Genomic DNA, 22,539 nt, shown 5'->3' with positions numbered 1-22,539 from the left:
AAGCTTGGCCTCAGTAAGCAGACCCTCCGCGCCTCCAAACTAGACCCGAGCCAAGAACAGAGGCAGCCCAGCTGGCCAGCCAGGACCTAGTCCGAGTCTGGCCCTGCACAAAGGCTCTCGTGGCCCTGTCCGTCTGTCTGTGCCTCACCCTCTCTCCTCCTCTGTTGTCTCTGTGCCATTCTGTTTCTTTTTATGTTTTCCACCTCTCTATGTGTCTCTCGGTTTCCTTCCTATGGCTCATGTCTCTTTCTCAATTGTGTGTCTCTGTCTCTTTCTGTCTGTTGTGTGTGGCTCTCTCTCTCTCTCTGAAACTCCCCACACGGTGGCCAAGCCGTTGATCAGCCGTTGAGGGAAGGTGGCTTCCTTCCCTCACCCTTTGCTTGGGGTGTAGCTGAGAGGGAGATTGTGAAGGGGTGGGGTGGGGACAGGACTCCCAGGAGAGAAGAGTAGAGGCTAAGGTGAGGCCAGAGTCTGGGGCCACCCCCACTCCAAGCTCTTCCCCATGTGATGGGGGAAGGCTGGTCCTCACCTCCCCAGCTTTCCCCATGTGATGGGGGGGGAGTGGCTGGTCCTCATCACCCTGGGTGTGAAGAACCAGTCCCTTCTTGTCACCACTGAGGTCAGGGACTCAGAGAGGCAAGTGGGTGTCGGGGGGGGGGTGTCACACAACTGGAGAAGATCTGACTCCAGAGTTGGGGTTCACCATGCTTCACACAATTGCTGGGATGCTGGAACCCACGAGAGCTGGAGGCAGTGAGCCTGCACCTGCCAGTGTGCAAAGGGCTCCTTGGGGCCCCCACCACAGGGGTGCTGATCCTTCTCCAACGAGGAGAGGAGGCCAGGGGGACTAAGAGCTTGGGGTACCACCCTCTACCCGGGCATCCACCCAGCAATCCTGGCCCCAGCTCAGGGCTCCTCTGTCCCTGGGGGAAGCAGCAGGGTCTTCTGGTCACTGGCAAATGACTAAGGCCGGTGGCCATAGCATCCAGGGATGGCTGTGGGACAGTGAGATGGGCCCTGGGCAGGACCTGCGCATCTCACTTCCGTGTCCACAATTGCCTCTGCAAAGGCCTGACGGCCTTCTGCTCTATGCTGTGTCTCATGGCCGAGAGGCCAGTCCCAGAACCAGGCTTATTCTTTCAGGTGGCACTCTAGGTGTGTCCAGCATCCCCGGGTGCCCACACTGAGCACACAGAGCCACAACAGGGCTTCAAGTCACGCAGGAGTCACGGGACTTGACTGCGCTCCTCTGCCCTCTCACCGTTAATGCCACCGTGTGCAGTTGCTCAGGGGCAGTGGTTCCCAGCCCAAGCACACGGACATCCCCGTGGCAGGGGCTTGTCAGAATAGATTGACACACACACACACACCCCGCCCCGCCCCGCCCCAACCCAGAGCTCTGAGCTGCGGAGGGGCCAAAGAGCCTCCATTCTGGTTAACATGCTTGGTGAGCCAAGGCTCTGAGCCTCACTTTTCTCTTCTGTATGGTGGGAGTAGATGAGATGTCTCCTTGGGGCATCACACCAAGTGGCCTCTGTGTCCCTGGACAGGCTCTTCTCAAGAACAAGAGTGGGCTGGAGACTGGAGAGCCACTACCCCCACCCACCCACCCACCCACCCAGCTTGTGTCCACAAGGAGGAACTATCCTTCAGGGAAGGGCCTTTGGAGCCAGCCTAGGTGCCAGCTCTCAGGGTGCCCGCCCCCCTGCCAGCTGGTCCGCTGGGGTCCCCTGCGGTGGCGCTGTGTGGGCTGCAATCTAATAACCTCTCAGCCGACAACGCTTCTTGTGGGAGCTCTAAGAAGCCAGGGCCTTTGTGCCTGGGAGATGCCTGCGCCAAGAAGCCCCTTTTTAGCGATACAAATTAGATACAGTGAGCCCTTTATGAAGATACTAATTAAGCTAGAGGCAGCCGCTCCAGCTTTTCCATTGTTGTTTTGTTCGTATTCAGTCCTGTGGATTACCATCAGTTAGCTCATCCTGGTTTGCAGCAGCAGGGGCTGAACAAGGGGCCTCCTTCTGTGGGCCAGGGGTGGGGAGGATCTGGGGCCAGCGCAGGCCTGTATGTGTGGGACCCAGATAGGACCTAGCTCGAGTCTGGGGCAACAGCTTCTAGAATGTGAGGCACAAAGGAGCTGGCACTTTCAATGCAGGTGGGCCCTAGGTCCTACACCCTTATGCAGCCTGACACCCAGGAAAACCTGGATCACACCCAGCCTATTCTGGAGCAAGATGAGAGAGAGAGAGAGAGAGAGAGAGACAGAGACAGAGACAGAGACAGAGACAGAGGCAGAGAGACAGAGAGAGACACACACACAGAGAGACAGAGAGAGACAGACAGACAGAGACAGACAGACAGAGACAGAGAGACAGAAAGAAAGAAAGAAAGAAAGAAAGAAAGAAAGAAAGAAAGAAAGAAAGAAAGAAAGAAAGAAAGAAAGAGGTTGCAGGAGCTGGGTTTGAATCCTGTTACCATCACCACTAATCAGCTCCACCAAGTCCTTTAGGCCCCTGAGCCTCAGTTTCTCTACCTGCAAAGTGACATCACAAGCCTGCCTGCTAAGGTGGCCATGTGGATTAAGTGGGGAGGCCCTTGGGTCACAGAACAGGTGCCTAGTCACGAAGGGCTGAGGTGCAGGAGGGGACCCACCTAGGCGTGAGCTTCAAGGAGCCCTAAGGAACATTCAGCCTGGGATAGCAGAGCCGTTGTTGTGACAGAGCTGGGGACCAGGGGTCCAGGAGGCTTTGGGGTAGGGGTGAGGCTCTTCCTGGACGCTTAAGACTTCCCAGGGAAGGGAGGAGCTAGCAGGACCCTGGAACAGGCTGCCAGTCCCTTCTGCTCGGCACCCGTGAGCTGCCAAGGGAACCCTGGTGAACCTGGTGTCTCTGTATTCCAGTCCTGTCCGCACATTTCCGGGTCTGTGAGCCTTACACCGACCACAAAGGCCGCTACCACTTCGGTTTCCACTGCCCCCGGCTCTCAGACAACAAAACCTTCGTCCTCTGCTGTCACCATAACAACACCGTCTTCAAATACTGCTGCAACGAGACAGAGTTCCAGGCGGTCATGCAGGCAAACCTCACAGCCGGCCCCGAGGGCTACATGCACAAGTGAGTACCCCCACCCCCCCACCCCGCTCAACTGCTCTGGCCACTGCCCACCCCTGCCCTGGAAACGCTCAAGACCGCGTGTGCAAGGAGGAAGGCCTAGAAAGAGGTTGCCTGCAAGGACTTCAGGCAACCTAGGTTCCTGACTTGACTCTGAGCTTTATTGTTCCCACCTGAGAAATGGGTATAGATAGGATGTCCACCTGGCAGTTCTGCTGCAGAAGTTGAGTGGGGTCAAGCCTGTGAAACTTGGAATTTACTGGAACTCTTTGTTGGCTTTGCTTACCCAGTTTTCATCCAATAATATTGGTGATAGCATTGATGTAGTGATTGATGCTTTGGAGGTAACCCATTGAGATCAGGTCTCCAAGAGGAATTTTCCGGCAGCGCAGCAGGGGGCTGTACTGAGAGGAGCGTGGTGGGTCATAGTGGCACACACTTCTCTTTGCACACAGGTGGCTGTCCTTCACTGTGTTCGGGGTCATTGAGTTTCTTGTGTGCTGGCTGTTGGCTGTTGATGTAGTTTTGCCGTTTTCTTTTTCTGTTATATTCTTGGTGTTTTTCTTATTTTTACCAGGAACTCTTTATATGTGAAGGAAATATGATACAAATATTTTCCAGGGTGCCTTTCACTTTGAGATTTTTATTTATTTATTTATTTATTTATTTATTTATTTATTTATTTATTTATTTATTTATTTATTTATTGTGCATGCTCAACAGTCTTACAATCACCAGACACTCGTTTTTTTTAAATGGCGTCTAATGTTTGCCCTTATTGAGAAAGGCCTTTCCTTCTAAGATCATTGAAAAATTTTCCTATGTCTTCTATTTTGTGTTTCAAATTTTGCCTCCCAGTCTCTGGTCTGTTGTTTAGGTCAGGTTTATTTTGGTGTAAGTTTTTCAACAAGAACTGGTTTTATTATCTCTTCCATATAGAGAGTGTCTTACTTTCTTTTCGAGTCGCTATGATAAAACACCCTGACTAAAGCCACCTAAGGGAGAAGGGGCTTATTTTGGCTCACGGTGTCTGGGGATACAGTCCATCATAGCAGGGAAAGCGTGGCAGGAAAAAGCAAGCTGGCTGGTCACACACTGTACCTGAGAAGCAGGGGGTGAAGAGGAAGCGGATCCAGGTTATAAAGACTCAAGGCTGGATCCTGGTGACTCACTTCCTTTAGCAAGGCTCCCCGTCCTGGAGATTCCACAGACTTCCCCAACAGCGCCACCAGCACTGGTGCCTGTGAGGGACATCACACTTCCAAAGACCAACAAAGCCCCGAGTCCCTTCTGAACTGTTTCTGGTGTGACATTCAGACTCACCCTCTGCTGTGATGTGCCACACATAAGCCCCAGGGCAGAGTGTCATAGCTCTGTGGCCTTCACTGGCCCGTGTCATATGCTAGTGTCATGCTGGTGAGCTGCTGACTTCTAGTCTGTCTTCGTGTTTCTGTGGATTAATCAACCCTGGGTGTACATCCCAGGCTCTTTAGCACCTGAGTTTTAGAACGCGTTTTTGTGATTCTCCTGCTCCCCCTCCCCCATCAAAACAAACCCCAAAATCCTGTTAGTATCCTCTACTGCAGTTACTGAGTTACACCTTCATGTACGAAACAACATTTGTAATATTGTTTCTTTTTTCTCTCTCTTTTTTTTTTTTTTTTTTTTTGGGAGGGGTGTTTGCTGTTTCTACTCAAGAACACAGCTGGCAGTGGTAGTGTCACACGCCTTGGGAGGCAGAGACAGGAGGATCTCTAAGTTCGAGGCCAGCCTGGTCTGCAGAGTGAGTTTCAAGACAACCAGGGTTACACGGAGAAACTTTGTCTTGAAGCGGGGGGGGGGGGCACAGCAGCCTTTTTGCCCACTGATTCAAATTTTCTAGGCAACTGTTCCCCACCGCTGAGCTAAGCCCAGTTCTTCAAATTTTCTTTTGTAATGCTTTTGATTTTCCTCCGTAGGGAAGTCGTGCATGTCATCTGCATTTGTTTCTAGCTTGTTCTTTTCACTTTGCTGTCAGAAATAGCCTCTTTCCTTGTCCTCTTCTGACTATCGATGATAAAAATTAGAGATCTTTATTTATGAATAGCCTCCTCAGTTTTTGTAACACTTCCTCAGTCGATTCTCTCCTGGATCCAATTATGCCACTTGGAAGCAATAACTTTGTATCTCTTCTTCCTTGCTTTTTGAGGCGGGAGCTCACAGGAAGGCCCTGGAACTTGGCCGCAGCCTCCTAGTCCTGGGATCACAGAATGGGCCTTGATGACAGGCTTACTTCCGAGTTTTCTGGCCCCAGCTCGCTCCTTCCTTCCTTCCTTCCTTCCTTCCTTCCTTCCTTCCTTCCTTCCTTCCTTCCTTCCCTTCTTCTTCTTCTTCTTCTTCTTCTTCTTCTTCTTCTTCTTCTTCTTCTTCTTCTTCTTCTTCTTCTCTCTCTCTCTCTCTCTCTCTCTCTCTCTCTCTCTCTCTCTCTCTCTCTCTCTCTCTCTCTCTCTCTCTCTCTCTTCCAGCTGCATAGACTAGTATCTCTAAAATGGGTCAATGGTCAGGCATTCTTATCTTCCTTGGCATTATGGGAAGTTTCAAATACTTTCCCAGTACACACGAGGCTGACTCCTGGTGTCGAAGCATTATTTCCCTGGTGGGAATGATGGACTGGATAGGGGTGTAATGGAGGAGTGACTGTAGATAAGGTCCAGGGTAGTGCTGGAGGCAGCAGGGCTGCCGAGCGGAGCCTCCACCTCTGTCTGACGCTGGAGCTTGAGGTTTCGCTACCAGACTCTGCTCACGCTGGGGAAGGTGCCTCTTTCCTTTGGGTGGGCAGGGGATGCAGACTCTCTGACTATCATCCAAACCCCCTCCTCCTCCCACCGCGGCCAGCTCCTGAGAGCTCCTTTCTCAGATGCGCGGTGCTTCCCCCTGAATATCCTGCCATCTGCTTGGGCCTCGGAATAATCCTGTGTGTGAAGTAGCTCAGCAAGGCCCCCGTCCATTACAGCCAGGCTGGAACCAAGCCTAGAATTTGGCCTAAGCCTTCTGTGAGACCACAGGCTAACTCCATGAGGAAGAAGTATGGGACCAGGACTGAGGTTGGGAGGTCAGGGTGCTACAGGAGCTCGTGAAAGCCCCATAACCAGACTTCCTCGAGGTCTGGCACCTGGGGTCTGGGAGACTCCCTTCGGAGCCCACAGGTTTCTATAATCTGCTCACACAGGGTTTCCCACAAAGCAGGCACAGGGGCCTGGCTGTAGCTGCTGGCTGCCAATACAAGGGCCTTCCCCCAGAGGGAGTGGGAACAGTGACGCTCCAGGGCTTAGCTTGAGTTTTTATTCCTCGGCCTTCAGAAGCACAGCTGGGGCACAGCATCTGTGAGTCGCTGTGCTGTCCATCCTGAGGTGCAGGCCACAGGGACTCCCAACCACAGCTAGTTTGACACATGAGGACAGTGTTGACCACAGTGATCCTAGGACTCTGGAAGGCCCCTTAGGAACTCTGGAGAGTCTTCTGATAGAGGCAGACCTCTGGGGAGAGGCCCAGGCAGGGATCACCCATAAGACACCCTGCTACTGGGGTCTGGTTATTCTTTGGTGTGAGATCACCTAGGCCTTGTAGGACTATCCCCAGCCTCTACCTGTCAGATGTCAGGAGCAGCCCCCACACACCTTGCAGACAGATGTGGAGGGTGCTGTCCTAGGACATCCTCCTTTGTAAGTAGCCATCTTTCTGATACCCTTTGTTACCACAGATGCGAGCATGGCCCTCTAAGGCTGTGAAGTGAGCCCATACAGGCAGCTTGGGCCCTGCTCCTCACCATCAAGTCAGCACCTCTTCTAAGGGAGATGAGGCAGCCAGACCTGGAAGCAAAGTGAGGTCAATGCAGGCGGAGGAGGGAAGGGTAACTGTGGGCAGACTCCTCGCAGAGGAGGAGGGGATGGGGATGAGACCTTATTAGGCCTGGCTTCCCAGATGGGACAGGGCTTGTCAGCCAAGGTCAGAGCTTCCCAGCCAGGAATGGGGTTTTCCAGGCAGGGGCAGGGCTTCCCAATTGGTTGGGACCAGAATCTGTTCCCGAGGGCTCTAAGCCCAGGGCCTGTTCTTGGGATGAAGCCCCTGGGAACCTAATCAGTCCACAAAAGCCAGAATGTGGCCCGCGAGGGAAGCAAACCCCACCGAGGGGTCATGGGAGCCCTCTGTCCTGCTTCCAGGCTCAGGGACTTGATGGGGAGGGCCCAGGTCCAAGGAGCTGCTAAAGGGCTTGGCTTCTAGGTAGAGTCAGTAGCAGAGGGAGTGACAGGAGCAGACGTCAGGATGACAGCCTGAGAGAGAGCCAAAGAAGGTCACTGTAGGGTGGGCTCACAGTGGGAAGCCACCTGTTGGCTGTACTACCATTTAGGGTCTTTGCCACCCCAGGGTCACAGCCACCCTGGGCCTGGAGTCTCCCCTGGAGTCAACCTCATAGGCCCTTGGGTAGAAGAAGGGAGGGACCTGAAATATACTGAGGAGGTCTCTGGTCCTAGGCCCCACCAGGTGATGACAAGAGTTGAGGCTGGGGACATGGGAGCCCTTATTCTGTCACTCCATACGCATGTCCAAGAAGCCAGGCCTTGTCTGAAGCCAGGGAAGTTGTCACATCTTTACTGAGGCCGGAGACCCAGAATCTCAGGCAGATCCCAACCTGTGGGGCGCAGCCTGATGGCTCAAGCCAGCTGTGGTGACCCCAGAGGGCCCTGTTCAGAGTGTAGGCTCCACCTTCTCTACCGTGAGTCAGCAGGGGGTGGGCTGGTGACCTAGCCGAAGGAAGTTCTCTGCTGCCTTGTTTATTTGTGTTTCTTGGATGAACGGAGGAGCGGTGTGTGGCGGTTCCGGCTGCCTGGCAGAAAGGCAAGCCATGGAATGAAAGGAGACTGCTTTGCCAATTCCTCCACCGCAGCAAGATGCCTGCTTCCAGCCATGCAGGCAGCCAAGGGCCAAATGAGGGCCAGCCAGGCACCCCTGCACCCCTCCCTGGCAGGCCTTGCCCCTGATGGGTCAGGGAAGGCCTTTGTTAGAGCCTCAGGAGAGAGCAGACAGCTCTCTCTCTCTCTCTCTCTCTCTCTCTCTCTCTCTCTCTCTCTCTCTCTCTCTCTCTCTCTCTCTCTCCCTGCCTCCCTCCCTCTCTCTCTCCTCTCTCCCTCTCTCCTCCCTCCTTCCCCCTTTTCTGTCTCTGTTTCTCTCTCTTTCTATTTCTCTATCTCTCTGTCTCTGTCTCTCTCTCTCTCCAGGGACAGAACACCAGGAGGTGGCTTGGGAAGAGGGGCCTGCAGGTTTAGGGATGGGATCTCCAGGGAGACAGAGCAGCCGGTACTCCTGGGCCTCACAGGCTCATCAAGGCCTCTCCTTCATGGGCTCTGCCAAAGCCCTCCTTTCTTAGTGGCCACAGTGACATCCCTCTGTGTGGCGTTGTCGGCCTGAGTCCCAGCACCCTGCTTTGCCCATGTGGCTCCTCCTTTGGCCTCCCGACATCTTGAAGCATGCTTTGAACTCTGAACCTGGCTAGCCAACGTAGTGTGGGAATCACCGAGTCGTTTTATGTACCCCACAGTCCCACCAAGCTCCTTATACATCATCATGCTTGAGAAGATCTAGAACTGCCATGGTTCCTTGTCTGAACATCCCTTCCCTCCAACTCCAAACAGACACCCCCAGGACTTCCCTACTGTCCATACAGGGCGATTACATGTGAACAAGCCCCATTGCCTGGGCTGAGGCCCAGAGAGGGTGGAAGTTTGGCTGAAACCACACAGCACACAAGGCCACAGCAACACCTGTCCAGCTGTTGCCTGGATCCAGCTGCACCGAGGTGATGTCCTGGGACACTAGTGGCTCTGCCCATGGAGTGTCATGGCCCAGGCTGGTGTAGGGGTCCCCATCTAGAGCAGGGTGATCTGTGGCAAAGGGGCAATGATGTCGTGTGCCACTCACTCCGTGGCTCTCACTAGGAATGGCCGTGGCACCTCTGCTCACATGGCTCTAACCGGTGCCAACCCAGTTCTGCCCCAGCCCTGGAGAGAGGCTGGGTGTGCCACTAGGTCCAGGGGGCTCTTGTGTGCAGCATGCTGCTTCCTGACCTGGTGGCCCAGCCCTTGGGTGAGGCCTATGAGCAGCAGGGACAGGAGAAACAGCAGCTGAGTCCACTGGGGCATCTCCCTGGCAAGGAAGAGGGCATTTCAAACAGATGTGAACTCTACCTTCCAGGTTACTAAACCTAAGACTCAGGGTTGTGCCACCCACGACCACCCCGACTGACCTCCGTCTTGTTGTGTGGCCTTAGGCAAGGTACTATGCCTATCTGAGCCCACTGAGTACTTCCCTATGGTTTTTATTTGTGATTGTTTAGAGACAGGTCTGTAGCCCAGGCTAGCCATGAACTGGAGATCCTTGTGCTTCAGCGTCCCAAGTACTGGGATCACAGGTGTGTGCTACCACAGCTTGGCTTCCTCTGTGCGTCACATGAGCCTGCCCTCATCAGTCTCTTCTCTATCTCTTTTTGTTTTGTTTGAGGCAGGGTCTTATGTCACCCAGGCTAGTTACCAACTCTCTATGTAGACAAGGATGGCCTTGAAGGCCTAATCTTCCTGTCTCCACCTTCCAAGTGCTGAGATTACAAACATCTGCCAACATGAACCTTTTATGTAGTACTGGGGCTAAAACCCACGGCTTCATGCACTCCAAGAAAAAAAAAATTCTACCGGCTGAGCTGAGCCCCAGCCTCCAAGGTCCCTTCTTTTTCCTGGACCTCATGTCAGTTTGCGAGACCTCACAGTTACATCCCCAAAGTAGGACATGTAGTCACTCCTACTTCAAAGCAGAAACCGAGGTTCATCTCCCTAAGACTGTGGAAAGCGAATTTTGAAGAGCTGAATTTGGGTCCCAGGGGCTCCCACCTGCGAGCCCATGTCTCCGTTGTAAGGCTGACGGGGCCACTTCCACGGTGTATTCTGCGTTCCTGCTTTATGAATGAACTCTGCAGAGGACTGTTCCCATTCCTACCCAGTCAACCCAACCAGCCGGCCAGGGATGCTGCAGCCAGGGTCTTCCTGCTCTAAGTGATAGGTGGGGCCATTATTCCCTTGACTTCCTGGTGGGGACGGGGAATTTCCATCCCAGGCCAGGCCAGGCCAGGCTGTCTGCTGATGGCTGCTGACGTAGCCGCTCTGCTCCACAGACACACTGTGATTCCTCCAGCGGTAAGGTTCTATTATCACTTTGGAAACCCCAAGGAAGCTGAGTCACCCAGACCCGCACACGGTGCCTGCCACTGTCTGAGGCTGGGCAGTCACAGATGCCCCACCGCAGCCTCGGTCTTTTGCCTTCTCCCTCCAGGAAGGAGGGGGCCAAGCCCTGGCATCTGGATGCAGTTAATTTCCAGATTGCATATTTTAAATTACATTTTAAAAATTAAAGACTCAAATCCTTGCAACTGGCAGGCCGTGGAGGGCATAGCCTGGGGGCTGCAAGCTGTGGCAGAGAGGTCTGTGGTCCTGGCACTCCACCTGCCACACACAGGGCATGTTCCCTGAAAGCAGCACCTTCCGTAGAAGAGGGAATAAACAGTGGGGATACTGTCCTGCTGCAGAGGCCTCCGGCCAAGCCACACACACAGGTGGAACAATCAACCTTTTATTAGGCAGAATACTCAAGGGAGAGGGTACAGGACTTGTTCTTCATTCCTGGTACAGGTGGAGTCTGGATGAGAGCACAGAAGCCAGAGACTCCCTCATTGGTGTCTGCCTTAGATCCGACCTTGGGATTTCCCAGGATTCAGCATACTCTGGGGTTGTAGAGACCTGACCTGGGATGGAAATCCCTGTCCCCACCAGAAAGTTATGGGAGCAGTAGTCCAGTCTGTCAATCAGAGCAGGAAGACCCTGGCTGCAGCATCCCTGGCCGGCTGGTTGGGTTGACTGGGTAGGAATGGGGAACAGCCCTCTGTAGAGTTCAACTATAAAACAGGAACGCAGAATACACCGTGGAAGTGGCCCGGTCAGCCTTACAATGGAGACATGGGCTCGCAGGTGGGAGCCCCTGGGACCCAAATTCAGCTCTTCAAATTTCACTTTCCACAGTCTTAGGGAGATGAACCTCAGTTTCCACTTCTATAAAACAGGAGTGAATTAGTCACTGTGAGTGGTGGCACTACTCACCTGCGGGGCTCATCTGTAAAATGGGGTCATCACTCTGAGACCAGGGCACGTGGCACAGGCTCAGAACTGAAAGTGTCCCTGTTTACCATTGGTATGCTATGCACACAACTATTAACACCCAGCCAGTGCTGGTCTGTGTCATACCCACCCATGACCTGCCCATCCTCAGTTCTCACTGTGTCTTTGTCTGCACTACAACACAGTGTTGGGCATGCAAGGACAAGTTTGATCCCTACCTGCCCTTGGGGAGTCCCCAGTCTCATGGGACAACAGTCTTTTTTTTTTTTTTTTTTAGGTTTTTTGAGACAGGGTTTCTCTGTGTAGCTTTGCGCCTTTCCTGGAACTCACTTGGTAGCCCAGGCTGGCCTCGAACTCACAGAGATCCGCCTGGCTCTGCCTCCCGAGTGCTGGGATTAAAGGCGTGCGCCACCACCGCCCAGCCCCCCTTTTTTTTTTTATAGACTTAATTGCCTTTTGGCATTTTTACTTTTTTAAAAAAATTTTTTTTTAATTTAACTTTATTTTATGTGCATTGGTGTGAAGATGTCAGATCCCAGGGAACTGAAGTTACAGACAGTTGTGAGCTGCCATGTGGGTGCTGGGAATTGAACCCTGGTCCTCTGGAAGAGCACCCAGTGATCTTAACTGCTGAGCCATCTCTACAACAGTCTTACAAATGAAGACAGCCACAGGGTGACCTCAGAAGCCCGGTGATGTTGGGACCCACATGAAGCTCCAGGAGGCTTGCTATTGGCCAAGCTGTAACCTAGCACCAGGGTCAGTTGAGTGTGCATGAGATGGGAGTTGAGCCCAGCAGAGATGCATCACAGGTGGTGTGGCTTGGTCCCTAAGTCTTGCGTGGGACACCTCTGAAGCTGTTTGTGTTGGGGTTGGCTCAGGTGCTCCTAAGAATTCATGTCCCGGTACTGCTGACATGGCTGGGGGGATCTTAGAGTGGACTTTGGTCCCTCAGAGGTGGCTCTCCCTGCCCAATTTCCCTCTTAGGCATGGCAGGTCCATTTTCTTCCTTCTTAGCACTATGCAGAGCAGAGGGACCTTCAGCTGCCCCTCGCCCTAGGCTCACGTTTGGAGTGTGCCTAGCTCCAGACAGGGCCACCACCCCTCTTGCTCTGGATGCCAAGCAGCATCTGCAGAGAGCGGCCCTGCTCCCTCCCCGCCTCCTCAGCCCCCAGGCTGCTGCCATGGGAACCACCAGGAACAGCCTGGTTCTCAGAGCCCTGCCATGGGGGCTGCAAGAGAGAGAAATCTGGGGAGAGCTGGGTGCCTGGGACCAGAGCCCGCCTAGACATCTGTCTCCCGTGAGACTCCAGCCTGTAAGGGCTGAGTTGGGCTCTTGGCCTCTTTCTTCTGGCAGACAGTCTCTGCTGTGCCCTGACACGTCCAGGTAAAGCTCGTGTCCGTTAATAAAAAGCCCAGGGCTTGGCTGTCAGTCATCCACACCTTTGGGTGGTATTGTCTGAGAGGTGGGCTTGCAGGAAGGAGCTAAGACTTCCAGTGTTTAGGATTTACTGGGGACTTAGCACTGAATGGTACTGAGCCCAAGTCCTGAGTGGTACTGAGTTCTGAGCACCTGTCTTGAGGCTGCCAAGCTCCATGTGCACAGCACAGCCGAGCCTCACCATTAGCCCCGCCCCGCCCCCGCCCCTGCCCCTGCCCCACCCCACTCCCGCCCCGCCCCCATTGCTCTGACTCAGAAGGGAAATCAGTCCAAGAACTTGGCCAGCTGAGAAACATTCCCCTGAGTAGAGAATGAAAATGGGCTTCTTGGGTCTGCTTCCGTCCTGACAGGGCTGGGCAGGGGAGAGCCACCACCTCACCACCAGATGCCACAGCTGGAGTCAGGGGGCAGCCTTGGAAGATGCAGAGGCGGGAATCTAAGTTGAGGAGAGACTTAAGGCAGTAACCTATGGACCCAGAGGTGGGCGGGGTTTCTCATAGACCACAGGGCAAAGTAGACAGAGGAGGCCAAGGCTCCTAGCTCAGGCAGGCAGAAGCCCCAATCCCAGACAGGGCCTCCAGGGGCTTCAGCACTCCAGGGTCCTGTCTGGACAGAGCCACAGGACCCCCTGGAGTGGAGGTATCCATCCTGCTTGGTCAGCCTCTTCTCCACACTCTGGCTGGCCCACATCCACTCAAGCAGATGTCCATGGCAGGGCATAGACTGAGGTGGGTGTCACTTGAGCAGTTGATAAATCAGCCCCTTTAAACACCCCTAGTCCCTGGGGGGTGCTGTCAGGAGCTCAACAATCCAGCTGCAGTGACAAACCCAGAGCCAGCCCACTCTAGGGGACTAAGACCCCAAGCTGGGGGAGGGGATGTGAGGGGGGCAGATATACCCCAGGTGATAGGGGTCATAGGAGAGACTGGGCTTAATGAAGGCTTAGAGGGTTGGAAGAGTCTCAAATGAGGGGAAGGGGGTGGGGATGTGGAAAAGGCTACCTGGCAGAGGGCATGGCCTGTGCAAAGGCCCTGGGCTAGGAGTGGCCAGATGTGTGCTTCAGTGCTCAACCAATATGCCAAGAGTCATCAGGCTTGCAGCGGGTTGAGAGCATTTCAAGTGCTAAATCCTGATGGCTCTTGCCACCTCTGCAGCCTCTGTGGGGGAAATGCTGTGTGAGGAGGGAACAGAGGGGTGACGGGAGAGGCCAGGATTGTGGCTCAGTGAGTAGAGTGTTTCCCTAGCATATATGAAGCCCCCCACCCCGCCCGGTTCCATTCCCATCACCACACAAACCAAGACAACTGGGGAGTTCTGCAGAGGGCCTGGAGGCGTAGCACCCCCCTCAGAGGGCGGTTAGCATGGGTTTCTGAGGCACATGGGGTGTGTGACTTGGTGTAGTGTGTCCCGAGGCAACGGCAGGCCTCTACCTTCTGCCCTTGGGAGTGAGGCCAGGACAGATGGACCAGGAGTGCCCTGGGGCAGCTGTGGCATGTGCAAAGCCAGCAGGGAGTCATGGCACATACAGGGCAAAGTGGGGTGAGGAGCCCCAATATCCAGCTTAGACCACAGTCAGGTTCAGGGCAGTGGACACTGGGGTGGGAGGGAGACAAGGAAGGAGATGGGGGGTGAACCCTGATGCCTGCAGTGTCTGTCAGCCTGTGGTGGATGCTGGCACATGGGGCTGGTGCTGTTAGGAGTGTGGCTCAGTCTCCACTTCTCCTTCTCCAGCAACTACACAGCGCTGCTAGGAGTGTGGATCTACGGCTTCTTCGTGCTCACCCTGCTGGTCCTGGATTTGCTCTATTATTCCGCCATGAACTACGACATTTGCAAGGTTTACCTGACCCGGTGGGGCGTCCACGGACGGTGGATGAAACAGGACCCCAGGCGGTGGGGGAACCCTGCTCGAGCCCCTCGACCCGGACCGCCAGCCCCGCAGCCGCAGCCGCCGCCCCCTGGTGCCCTGCCGCAGGCCCCCCAGGCTGTGCACACGCTGCGGGGAGACACACACAGCCCCCCCCTGATGGCCTTCCAAAGCTCATCTGCCTGGTGAGTGTTTGCATTAACAGCTTGGGGTGGCCCTGGCGCTATCCCTGCCGCTGCGTCTGGATCATGGGTGACCAGGCTGTTTGCTGTCCTTACTCTTTGTCCAGGAGGACTGGAAGCCACTAGTGGTGGCAACACGAGTCTAGAGGAGAAGCCAAAGACAGGCTGTCACTTGAGTTTCCTAGTGGCCGAGGTGAAAGGCGAAGTTGGATGGCTTTTCAAGTTTTCGTGGCTGGGTCAAAAGGAAAGAGAAGCGCGCATCAGGAGTTGGGGGAAGAGTTTTCGGCACGAGACCAGGATAAAAACCTCCTTTTCTGTCCATACCTGGAGGTGACTCAGGCAGGCTGTCCTGCGGTGACTCGGGAGAGAGAAGGATGCTGGCGAGGGAGGTGACATATCAAGGGCTTGGCTTTGGGGACGGCCAGGTCTGGGCAGCTGTCATCTCTGCCCTACACTCCAGGATGATGGTGATGGCAGAGGGTGGCAGCATTGTTGCCCTGAGTTGAGGCTTTGAGAGCGGGTGTCTTATAAGGACAGAGACAGGCATGGCCTGCTCCTTGGCCCAGGGTCTTGGGTGGGCAGAGTCTGGGGGCCTAGGTAGTAGGTGTGGGCATAGACTCAGGGTACTCAGACTCTGGGCACAGTATCCCTGGGGGTCACGGCCAGAGCCCATGCTACAAGGTAATCTTGTGCCCTCTTGCCCACCCCCTACACTTCCCAGCACAGTGACCACTGGGCTCTGCGGGCGACCGACCAGCCCAAGACTGCCTTTGCCGCTTCCCAGTGCTACGACCTCAGACAGTTCTGAAACCCTTTGACCTTCCAGTCCTCATGAGAAGTCAGGGCTGTGTACCCCTTCTTGGGTTATTCTGGGGGGGGGTGCCTGGCACATAGTAAGCACCCCGTGAACCTTTGCTGCTTCTCCTGGGAGGTACGGGCGAGCTTGTTAGCCACTGCTGGAGCGGCTCCCAGGTAGCGACCTTTTCAATAATGAATGGCGTGAATAATTAATCGGATGCACTTACAGCCTCTTGTGCTCACGGAACAAGTAACTGCCTGTCTATCATGCAGGAGACAGCCTCTGTCTGTCTTCCCTTGGATGGGCTCGGGCTGGCTCCTGTGGTAGGAGAGGGGAGGCCATGGAGAGCCAACATTCAGGTGGGGAGCGAGACACAGATGCGGGGAACGTGAGGTGAGCAGACTCTTGACTGTGCCCAATGGCAAGACTTCCTGAAGTGTGCACCTCACGCCTGTGTCACAGACCTCCCAGAGCTCACTGGCCAAGAGGGCCTGAGAATCACCAGGAAACGTCCTGGTGGTGTCCCCACCTGCTGCCAAGGAGGGCAGTGAAGGTTTCTCATGTTCTATGCTCACAGCTGGGGTGTTTGCCTGCATGGAGGCCCATGGTACTGAGTCGCCACCTCTGTGCCCGATGCCCCTGGCTTACCTGCTGTGAGCCCGGTGCCTGCCTCAGGGTTCCGTCCTTCCCACACTGGCTTTCACAAAATGAACACGGTGCACTGACCGTATGCCAAGTGCCATGCCGAACCTTTGGGATACAGAAGTAGAGGAGGCAGCAGGGCTGTGCCCAGCACTCGGAACTGTACAAAAGCTAGAGTTAGTCGGCTCTGAGGGAAGGTGTCTGCCCGGCCATGTGGGACTCACATACTGTGGAGCTCAGATGTCCCTGCCTTCCTGGTTCCCCCCATAGACTTGGGAAGTTGTGCCTGAGGCCACCCGGTTGCCCATTCAAATCGTAGCCTAGAAGCCCATAGGGTATGATGTGTTGTGAGGGAATGTTCTAGTCCAGTGGCCACGTTCACACACCACCTCCCGGTCCCTTTCTGCCCTCGGATGTGCTGTGATGTTGGATGAAGCTTCAGTTTTGTCAGGAGAGAAGCAAGGGAAAAGGGCTGGACAGCCATGTGGAACCTCCTTTGCCACTCCCAGAATCCCCTGGGAGACTGGAGGGACAGGGCGCAGGGCTACGGAGGATGTCTTCTGAGCTCAGCCTGCGGCTTCTCTCTTTATCCTGACGTGTGTAGAAGGCAGCATCTTGGCTGCCTGCTTCTCTGGCTTCTCTGGCACACACCCTCCCCTTGCTAGGGCACAAAGCCTCCAGCAGAGGACTCGGGTGATGGTGGCAGACCCTTATGTCACCTTGCCCCTGGGGAGGCTTTCTGTAAGCTGAGCTGAGCAGTAGATCTGGACTCTATAGGGAAACTGAGGCTCAAGGCCAGGTGGCCAGCTGGGCAGGTCAGGTCAAAGTCTCCTGCAAGATGATGATCCTGGCAGCTGTGTGTGGGTGGTCTCAGCTGCCCAGGCTCTAGGGCACCCCTGCCCTGCTATGGGGGAGACAGGGGAAAGCTCCACCACCGACCACCCGCTTGCAGCAGGGCCGCTGTCGGGTCTGTGGCTCCCAGCTGGGGCTTGGTGAATGATAAGCCCTGGGTGGCCCCTAAATTGCCACTTCTACAGCAATCCTGGAGACCCTGGGGGTTGTGGTACAGCACTGGCCCCTCAGGCCCTGTGAGCACTGACTCCATTCATCTTCCTCTTGAGCAAAGTGACTGCCTGGCTGAAGGCAGAACCAGGTGCCAATTAAACAGCCAGGCATATGGAGCTTCAGCCAGCTGTCCTGTTCCATGTCTCTAACTGAGTTAGGGAACAGGGAAGCCCCGGGTGAGCTGGAGACTCACTGCCTTCATTGAATTTTACAGAGGAACTTTGGTCCAGCTTTTCAGACTCCGTCTCTGTTCAGGTGACCCAAGACTCAGCTCCCTGAGGCCCCAGTGCCCTCCACACCTTGAATCTCTCTTTGCCTTCCCCAGGGCTCTGCCTTCCTCGGGAGGAAGCTCTCCAGCCTCCCCCTTGGCTGCAGATTGTAGCGGCTGCTAGCCCCAGACCATCGGCCTACCCAGGCTTCTAGGTTTCCTCTCTGCTCCTGCCCCCCTGCTGATGGGTCCAGCAGCTTGTTTTCCTGTCACACCGTGGTTCCTGGTGGTTCCAGGCTCTCAGCCCATGTTGGGGCTGCCCATGGCTCACAGCAGATGCTCGCTGAGTCTGCTCTGATGCTGCAGCAGGTCAGCCCCAGTGCAAAGGCGCCACGCAGGATCTGGCTGAGTGTGGTTCCCTCCAGCCCGGGCCCCCAGGACCACACTGGGGGAGCTGCTGGTGCCCTGAAGCTCAGCATATCTGCCTCTGCATCCTGCCTGTCCTGTGACAGGTGAGGAAGGGTCCATTGTCATGTTGGTCACCCCCATCCTTGTCCTTGTAGTCATTAGCATGTATCTGAGGGAAGATGCTCGAGAGCACGCCCACAATCACAGACACTTGTTAGCTCGTCAGGATCTCAGGGTTGGAGTTATCCTCACCTCCCAGATGGGTAAACCGAAACTCAGACAGTATGAATGTGGGTCATGTGGGTGCTGAAGGCAGAGCTGTAGCTCAGGTGACTCGGGAGCTACATCACCAAAAAGCCCACTCCAGTATGTGGTGGCTCACCACGCTCCCTGGAGTTCCCTGTGCATCTCACAGTCAGCTCCAGGGAGGAGTCTCCTCTCCCCGGCTGCCATTCACTGTTTTATCACCTCCTGGCGGGGTGTCTGAGTCTTGTGACTTTTCTCTCTTTCCTCCCCTTGCACCAGGAGGGAGTATTTCAAATATCTGCACAGCTTGCCTGCTAGGTCCCTTGCCCCACGCTCCACACCACTTACGTCTAGGAAACTGAGGCACGTAGCAATTGGGTGACTGACCCTAGCCAGTCAGCGGTCAGCACTTAAATGCAGGTGGGACTGACTCCAGCCAGCTTAGAAGAATGCTTGTCTGGCGGGCCATCCCCCTCTTGCCCACACTGAGGCGAGAGCCTGCTGCCTGCCTCCCTGCCCTGTCCTTTGTCCCTCACAGCAGAGTGACCCTTTTAAAACCTAAATCAAAACCAGCTAATGGAATCAAAGTCCTCACCCACGTGCTCACCCAGCACAGCGGCCTCCCTGACGGTGTCCCAGGGCCTCGGCAGCTGCTGCTCCCAACCCAACAAGCGCCTCTCCCTTCCTTCCCCCAGGTACATGCCCAGAGTCTCCGCCCAGAGAGACAGTCTTCATACCTCCCCTCCCCTCCTCCATACCCCTCCCATCACAGTCTACCCCCTGCACATTCTTTCAGTCCCTTTGATGTGTTACCACCACCTGGCAGTGTGTCTGGTTTCCTGTTTGGTGTCTGTCTGTTCATCTGTCGGTCTGTCCCACTGGAAGGGAACCCCAGAAAGCTGGACTCTATGGAGCTCCAGCATTGAGAATAAACACCTACCTCATGGTAGGTGCTCAGCAAACACACGCTGAGTGAATGCCCCGTGTCGCTCAGGATGGTGTGTTGAAGGCTCCCGTGAAGGTCAGTTCAGTGAATGAACCACAAAGTGTACAGCAGGTGTTCCCACTGCCTGAGACTGCAGCCAGAGCTGTACAGCTCCTGTAAACGGGGCCACTGAATCTCCCCGACAGCCCTGAAGCATGCGTGTCCTCGGGCCAATCAGAGACCGAGGCCCAGGGGGAACCACAGTGGCCTGCGGGCTGGGCAGGACATGGAATTCAGGAGGCTGATGTCCTGGAAATGTAGGTCCCTTTTCCACTGGGACATCTGCCTCCTAAGACACCTGGGACACCTGTCCCAGGCTGGGTGTGTCACCAGCTAGAGAGTGTGGCTTCCCTAAGTGGGCCTTACCCATCCCTGGAAGCCTAGGGCTCCGAGTTGCCCCATAAGAAGCTCTCTGGCATGGGGGCAGAAGTGATCTGAACTCAGCCTGGGCTCCTGCTGTTCCAGCCCTTCCCTGAAGGCTCAGGAGACCAGTTCATTGTCCTGGTACTTGCTTGGCCCAGGGGCTTGGACTTCAGGGTCTTTATCCTTTCTCTTATTCCAGTGCCAAGCTTGGTCTAGCACTCAAGGACGCAGCAGAAGTAGCCACCTGCCAGCCCACCACATGCCCACCTCCTGCTCACCTGCCTGCCCACCCCCTGCCTACCCACCAACCCACCACACGCCCATCCCCTGCCAGCCACCTCCCCACCTGCCTGCCTAACCCCTGCCCACCCACCTGCCCAACCCTTCCCAACCCCTGCCCACCCTCCTGACAGTTTACTCAACCAGCCAACCACCTGCTCTCTGGTCTATCTGTCTCCCCCTCCCCACACAGGAGGCCGGGACAGCACAGTTGTGCAGCACCCACACTTCTTATTTCCAGTCAGTTTAATCCCCACATTTCCTGGTCAGACTCCAGCAGACTTGCAGTGTTGAGAGCAGCTGTCTCGGAACTGGACCTGGATTCGTACACACCTGCCTCTCGGGGCCAGTTGGGGAACCTCAGGCCAATCATTTGTTTAGCATCTTGGAGCCTCTGTGTTCCCATATGTGAAATGGGTGCAAACCAGATTACCTCCTAGACTCCTATGGAGGATTCCAGTGTTCCAGGTATGGAAAGTTTCTCAGGGAGCACAAGTTATTATTATTGCCGTTACTTAATTAGTGAACGATGGGGAAGGGAAAGCCATCAGGCCCACCTGGCTGCTGTTTGGCTTCCTGCTGTCCCCTGTGCCTGCTTTTTGCCTTCCCTTCAAAGAAGTGCGGGACTGTGCATTCTAGCTTTATTCACAGTAAATTGGCCATTATCGTGCGAATTTCCTTAATGTCTCTAAACATCATTTTAGCATCTACTCAGTTGTGAAGATCCCGCGTGCTGGCATTCACTTAGCTCCCCACAGAGCGACATTTAAGGCAGCTCGCACTTTTTTTTTTCTTCTTTTTTTCTTTTGCTGTGACAAATAACAGTGACAGTGGCAGGGCCGTGGGAGACAAGGGGTGCAACCAACACTTCCCTGGCTGGGGCCTCTCCCCGAAGTGAGTTGCTTCCTCCGGAGGGACTCCAGCCTGAGCCTGGAGTGGCAGTCTGATGGCTCCACGCACAGCTGCCCCGGCCTGGTGGCACCACAGATGGGTTCATGATGCAGCTCTGGGGCGCTATCTCTTTAATTGTCATGGCAATGTTATTAATTCGCTCTGTCTCCGCTCTCCGTGAGCCTCCCCGTCTCTTTTACTGCCTCCAAGACCACACTGGTAATTGTCTCTGTTTCCATAAAGCAGCATTTGTTTCTCAAACCTTGGTTCCTTGGGGTTCTCCTCCACCCCCACCCCCTTACTGTTTACTAGATACATTTTTAATTAACTTTCAGTCAAGTTGCTTTTCTAGAAAACCCAGGCCTGCTCTGAGCGGCACAGCTCAGCCTGGATGCTCAGAGTTTCCTACCGGTGGCCCACATGCAAGGAGTTTTCTGCCCCATGCCAAGACTGGCTAGGAAGATGGTGGGAATTTGGAAGCCTCCTGTTAAATGGCTAAAAAAGCCAAACTGTATAAGCTGCTGATTAAATACAGTGTAATAGACATGGAAAGGGTAACCCTTCAAAACTCCACACTTCTTGCTACGTTCTTGCATTAGCTATGTATGGCTGTGCTCCTGAGTTAGGGGATGTATGTACTGGTCCATCTTGTCTGCCTGGAAGATACCTGCAGGATGGGCTGGATGGGCTAGCCTGGGGTTTCCCTTCTGCACTTAGTGACAGTGAGCTGGGGTGTTTGTACCTCAAAGGTAGGCAGCGTATGCTCCGCCCAGTGTGCTGGGATTCGGCCAGGGTGTGGGGACCCTGCTGGCCTCTGAGGACAGGATGTTCAGTGCCTGCCACCTATTTTCCTGTCACCAGGCATGAGGTGCTGGAATGTTGCCACCTCAAATAGCCTCACCTGCCCCTTGACCTGTGACCTCTCTGGGGACAAACGTGTCTCTTCTGCGCATGTTAACAAGTAACGCTGTGTCTACAGGGTCACCTACAGGCAGGCGGCTGGTGGTCAGCACATGGGGCCACCGTGTTTCTCGAAGGTCAGTTTATGAGCTCCTCCCAGCTCCAGACCATTCCAGGGGAGGGTGGGAAGCAGGACTGGGCACTTTTTCTGTACCGCTGGATCCTTTGTCCCTGAAGGGGCCATCACAGGCTCCTCTTCATCAGCTTCCTGGCCCCAGCCTGCTTCCGTGCCAACCTGAGTGGTGGCAAGGGTTCCACGGACATCACAGAGCCCTCACTCAGACAAGCAGTGCCTGTTGGAGGCCGGCTGTTGGGTGCAGGCCCCATGTTGAGGGTTAGGAGTCAGGAGACAAAGAGGGCAGAGCCCGGAGCCTTCCGAGGCCATCCCCGACTCAGAGACAGCCCACGCCAACCTCCACCTTCCTTGCTCAGAAAAATCAATGCCTTCCGTCAAGGGCAAACACACCTTAGAGATGAGCAGGGAAGCCACTTCAAAGGCCACTCCAGAGTGACCTTGATGGAGCAGAGAGGTCGTGGGCGCCTCTTCCAGCCTCGGTCCCCAGCAGGCTGTCGGTCTGGAAGGCCAGGAGCTTCTCAGCAGGCTGGGGTAGGACAGCCTTTGTATCTGGGTCCCTGCATCTTTGAGTAAGCCACTACCTGCCTACCTGAGAGAGCGAGGACATTGGGAGACTGCGGGAAGGTCTGCTGGGAGCTTGGTGACAGGCATCCATCCATTTCCTAGTTAGCTATCCTCACCCAGGCCTGCACCCTGGTGTGGAGACCGCAGTGACCCAACCCACACACTTGTATGGAACTTTCATTAAAATGTCCTACCACAGTAATTGTGTTAAGTAGAGATGCCAGCCCATGAGTCATTAATAAAGAGGCATTTCATAAAGGC

At 54.9% G+C, this 22,539-nt stretch overlaps 1 protein-coding gene across 1 annotated transcript in view; it reads left to right on the top strand.

Annotated features, from left to right (window-relative positions):
* The window catches only part of Shisal1 (shisa like 1), a 115,384-nt gene that overhangs the window by 73,930 nt on the left and 18,915 nt on the right, over positions 1-22,539 (top strand). Inside the window, exons 3-4 of the mRNA XM_052748517.1 lie at positions 2,897-3,110; positions 14,475-14,795. Coding sequence (XP_052604477.1) covers positions 2,897-3,110; positions 14,475-14,795 — 535 coding nt within the window. The remainder of the gene's footprint in view (positions 1-2,896; positions 3,111-14,474; positions 14,796-22,539) is intronic.

Source organism: Peromyscus californicus, unplaced genomic scaffold, assembly GCF_007827085.1.
Source record: "Peromyscus californicus insignis strain IS unplaced genomic scaffold, ASM782708v3 Scaffold_20__1_contigs__length_68692818, whole genome shotgun sequence".
Taxonomy (NCBI): domain Eukaryota; kingdom Metazoa; phylum Chordata; class Mammalia; order Rodentia; family Cricetidae; genus Peromyscus; species Peromyscus californicus.
This window is presented reverse-complemented; position numbering and strand designations above follow the sequence as displayed.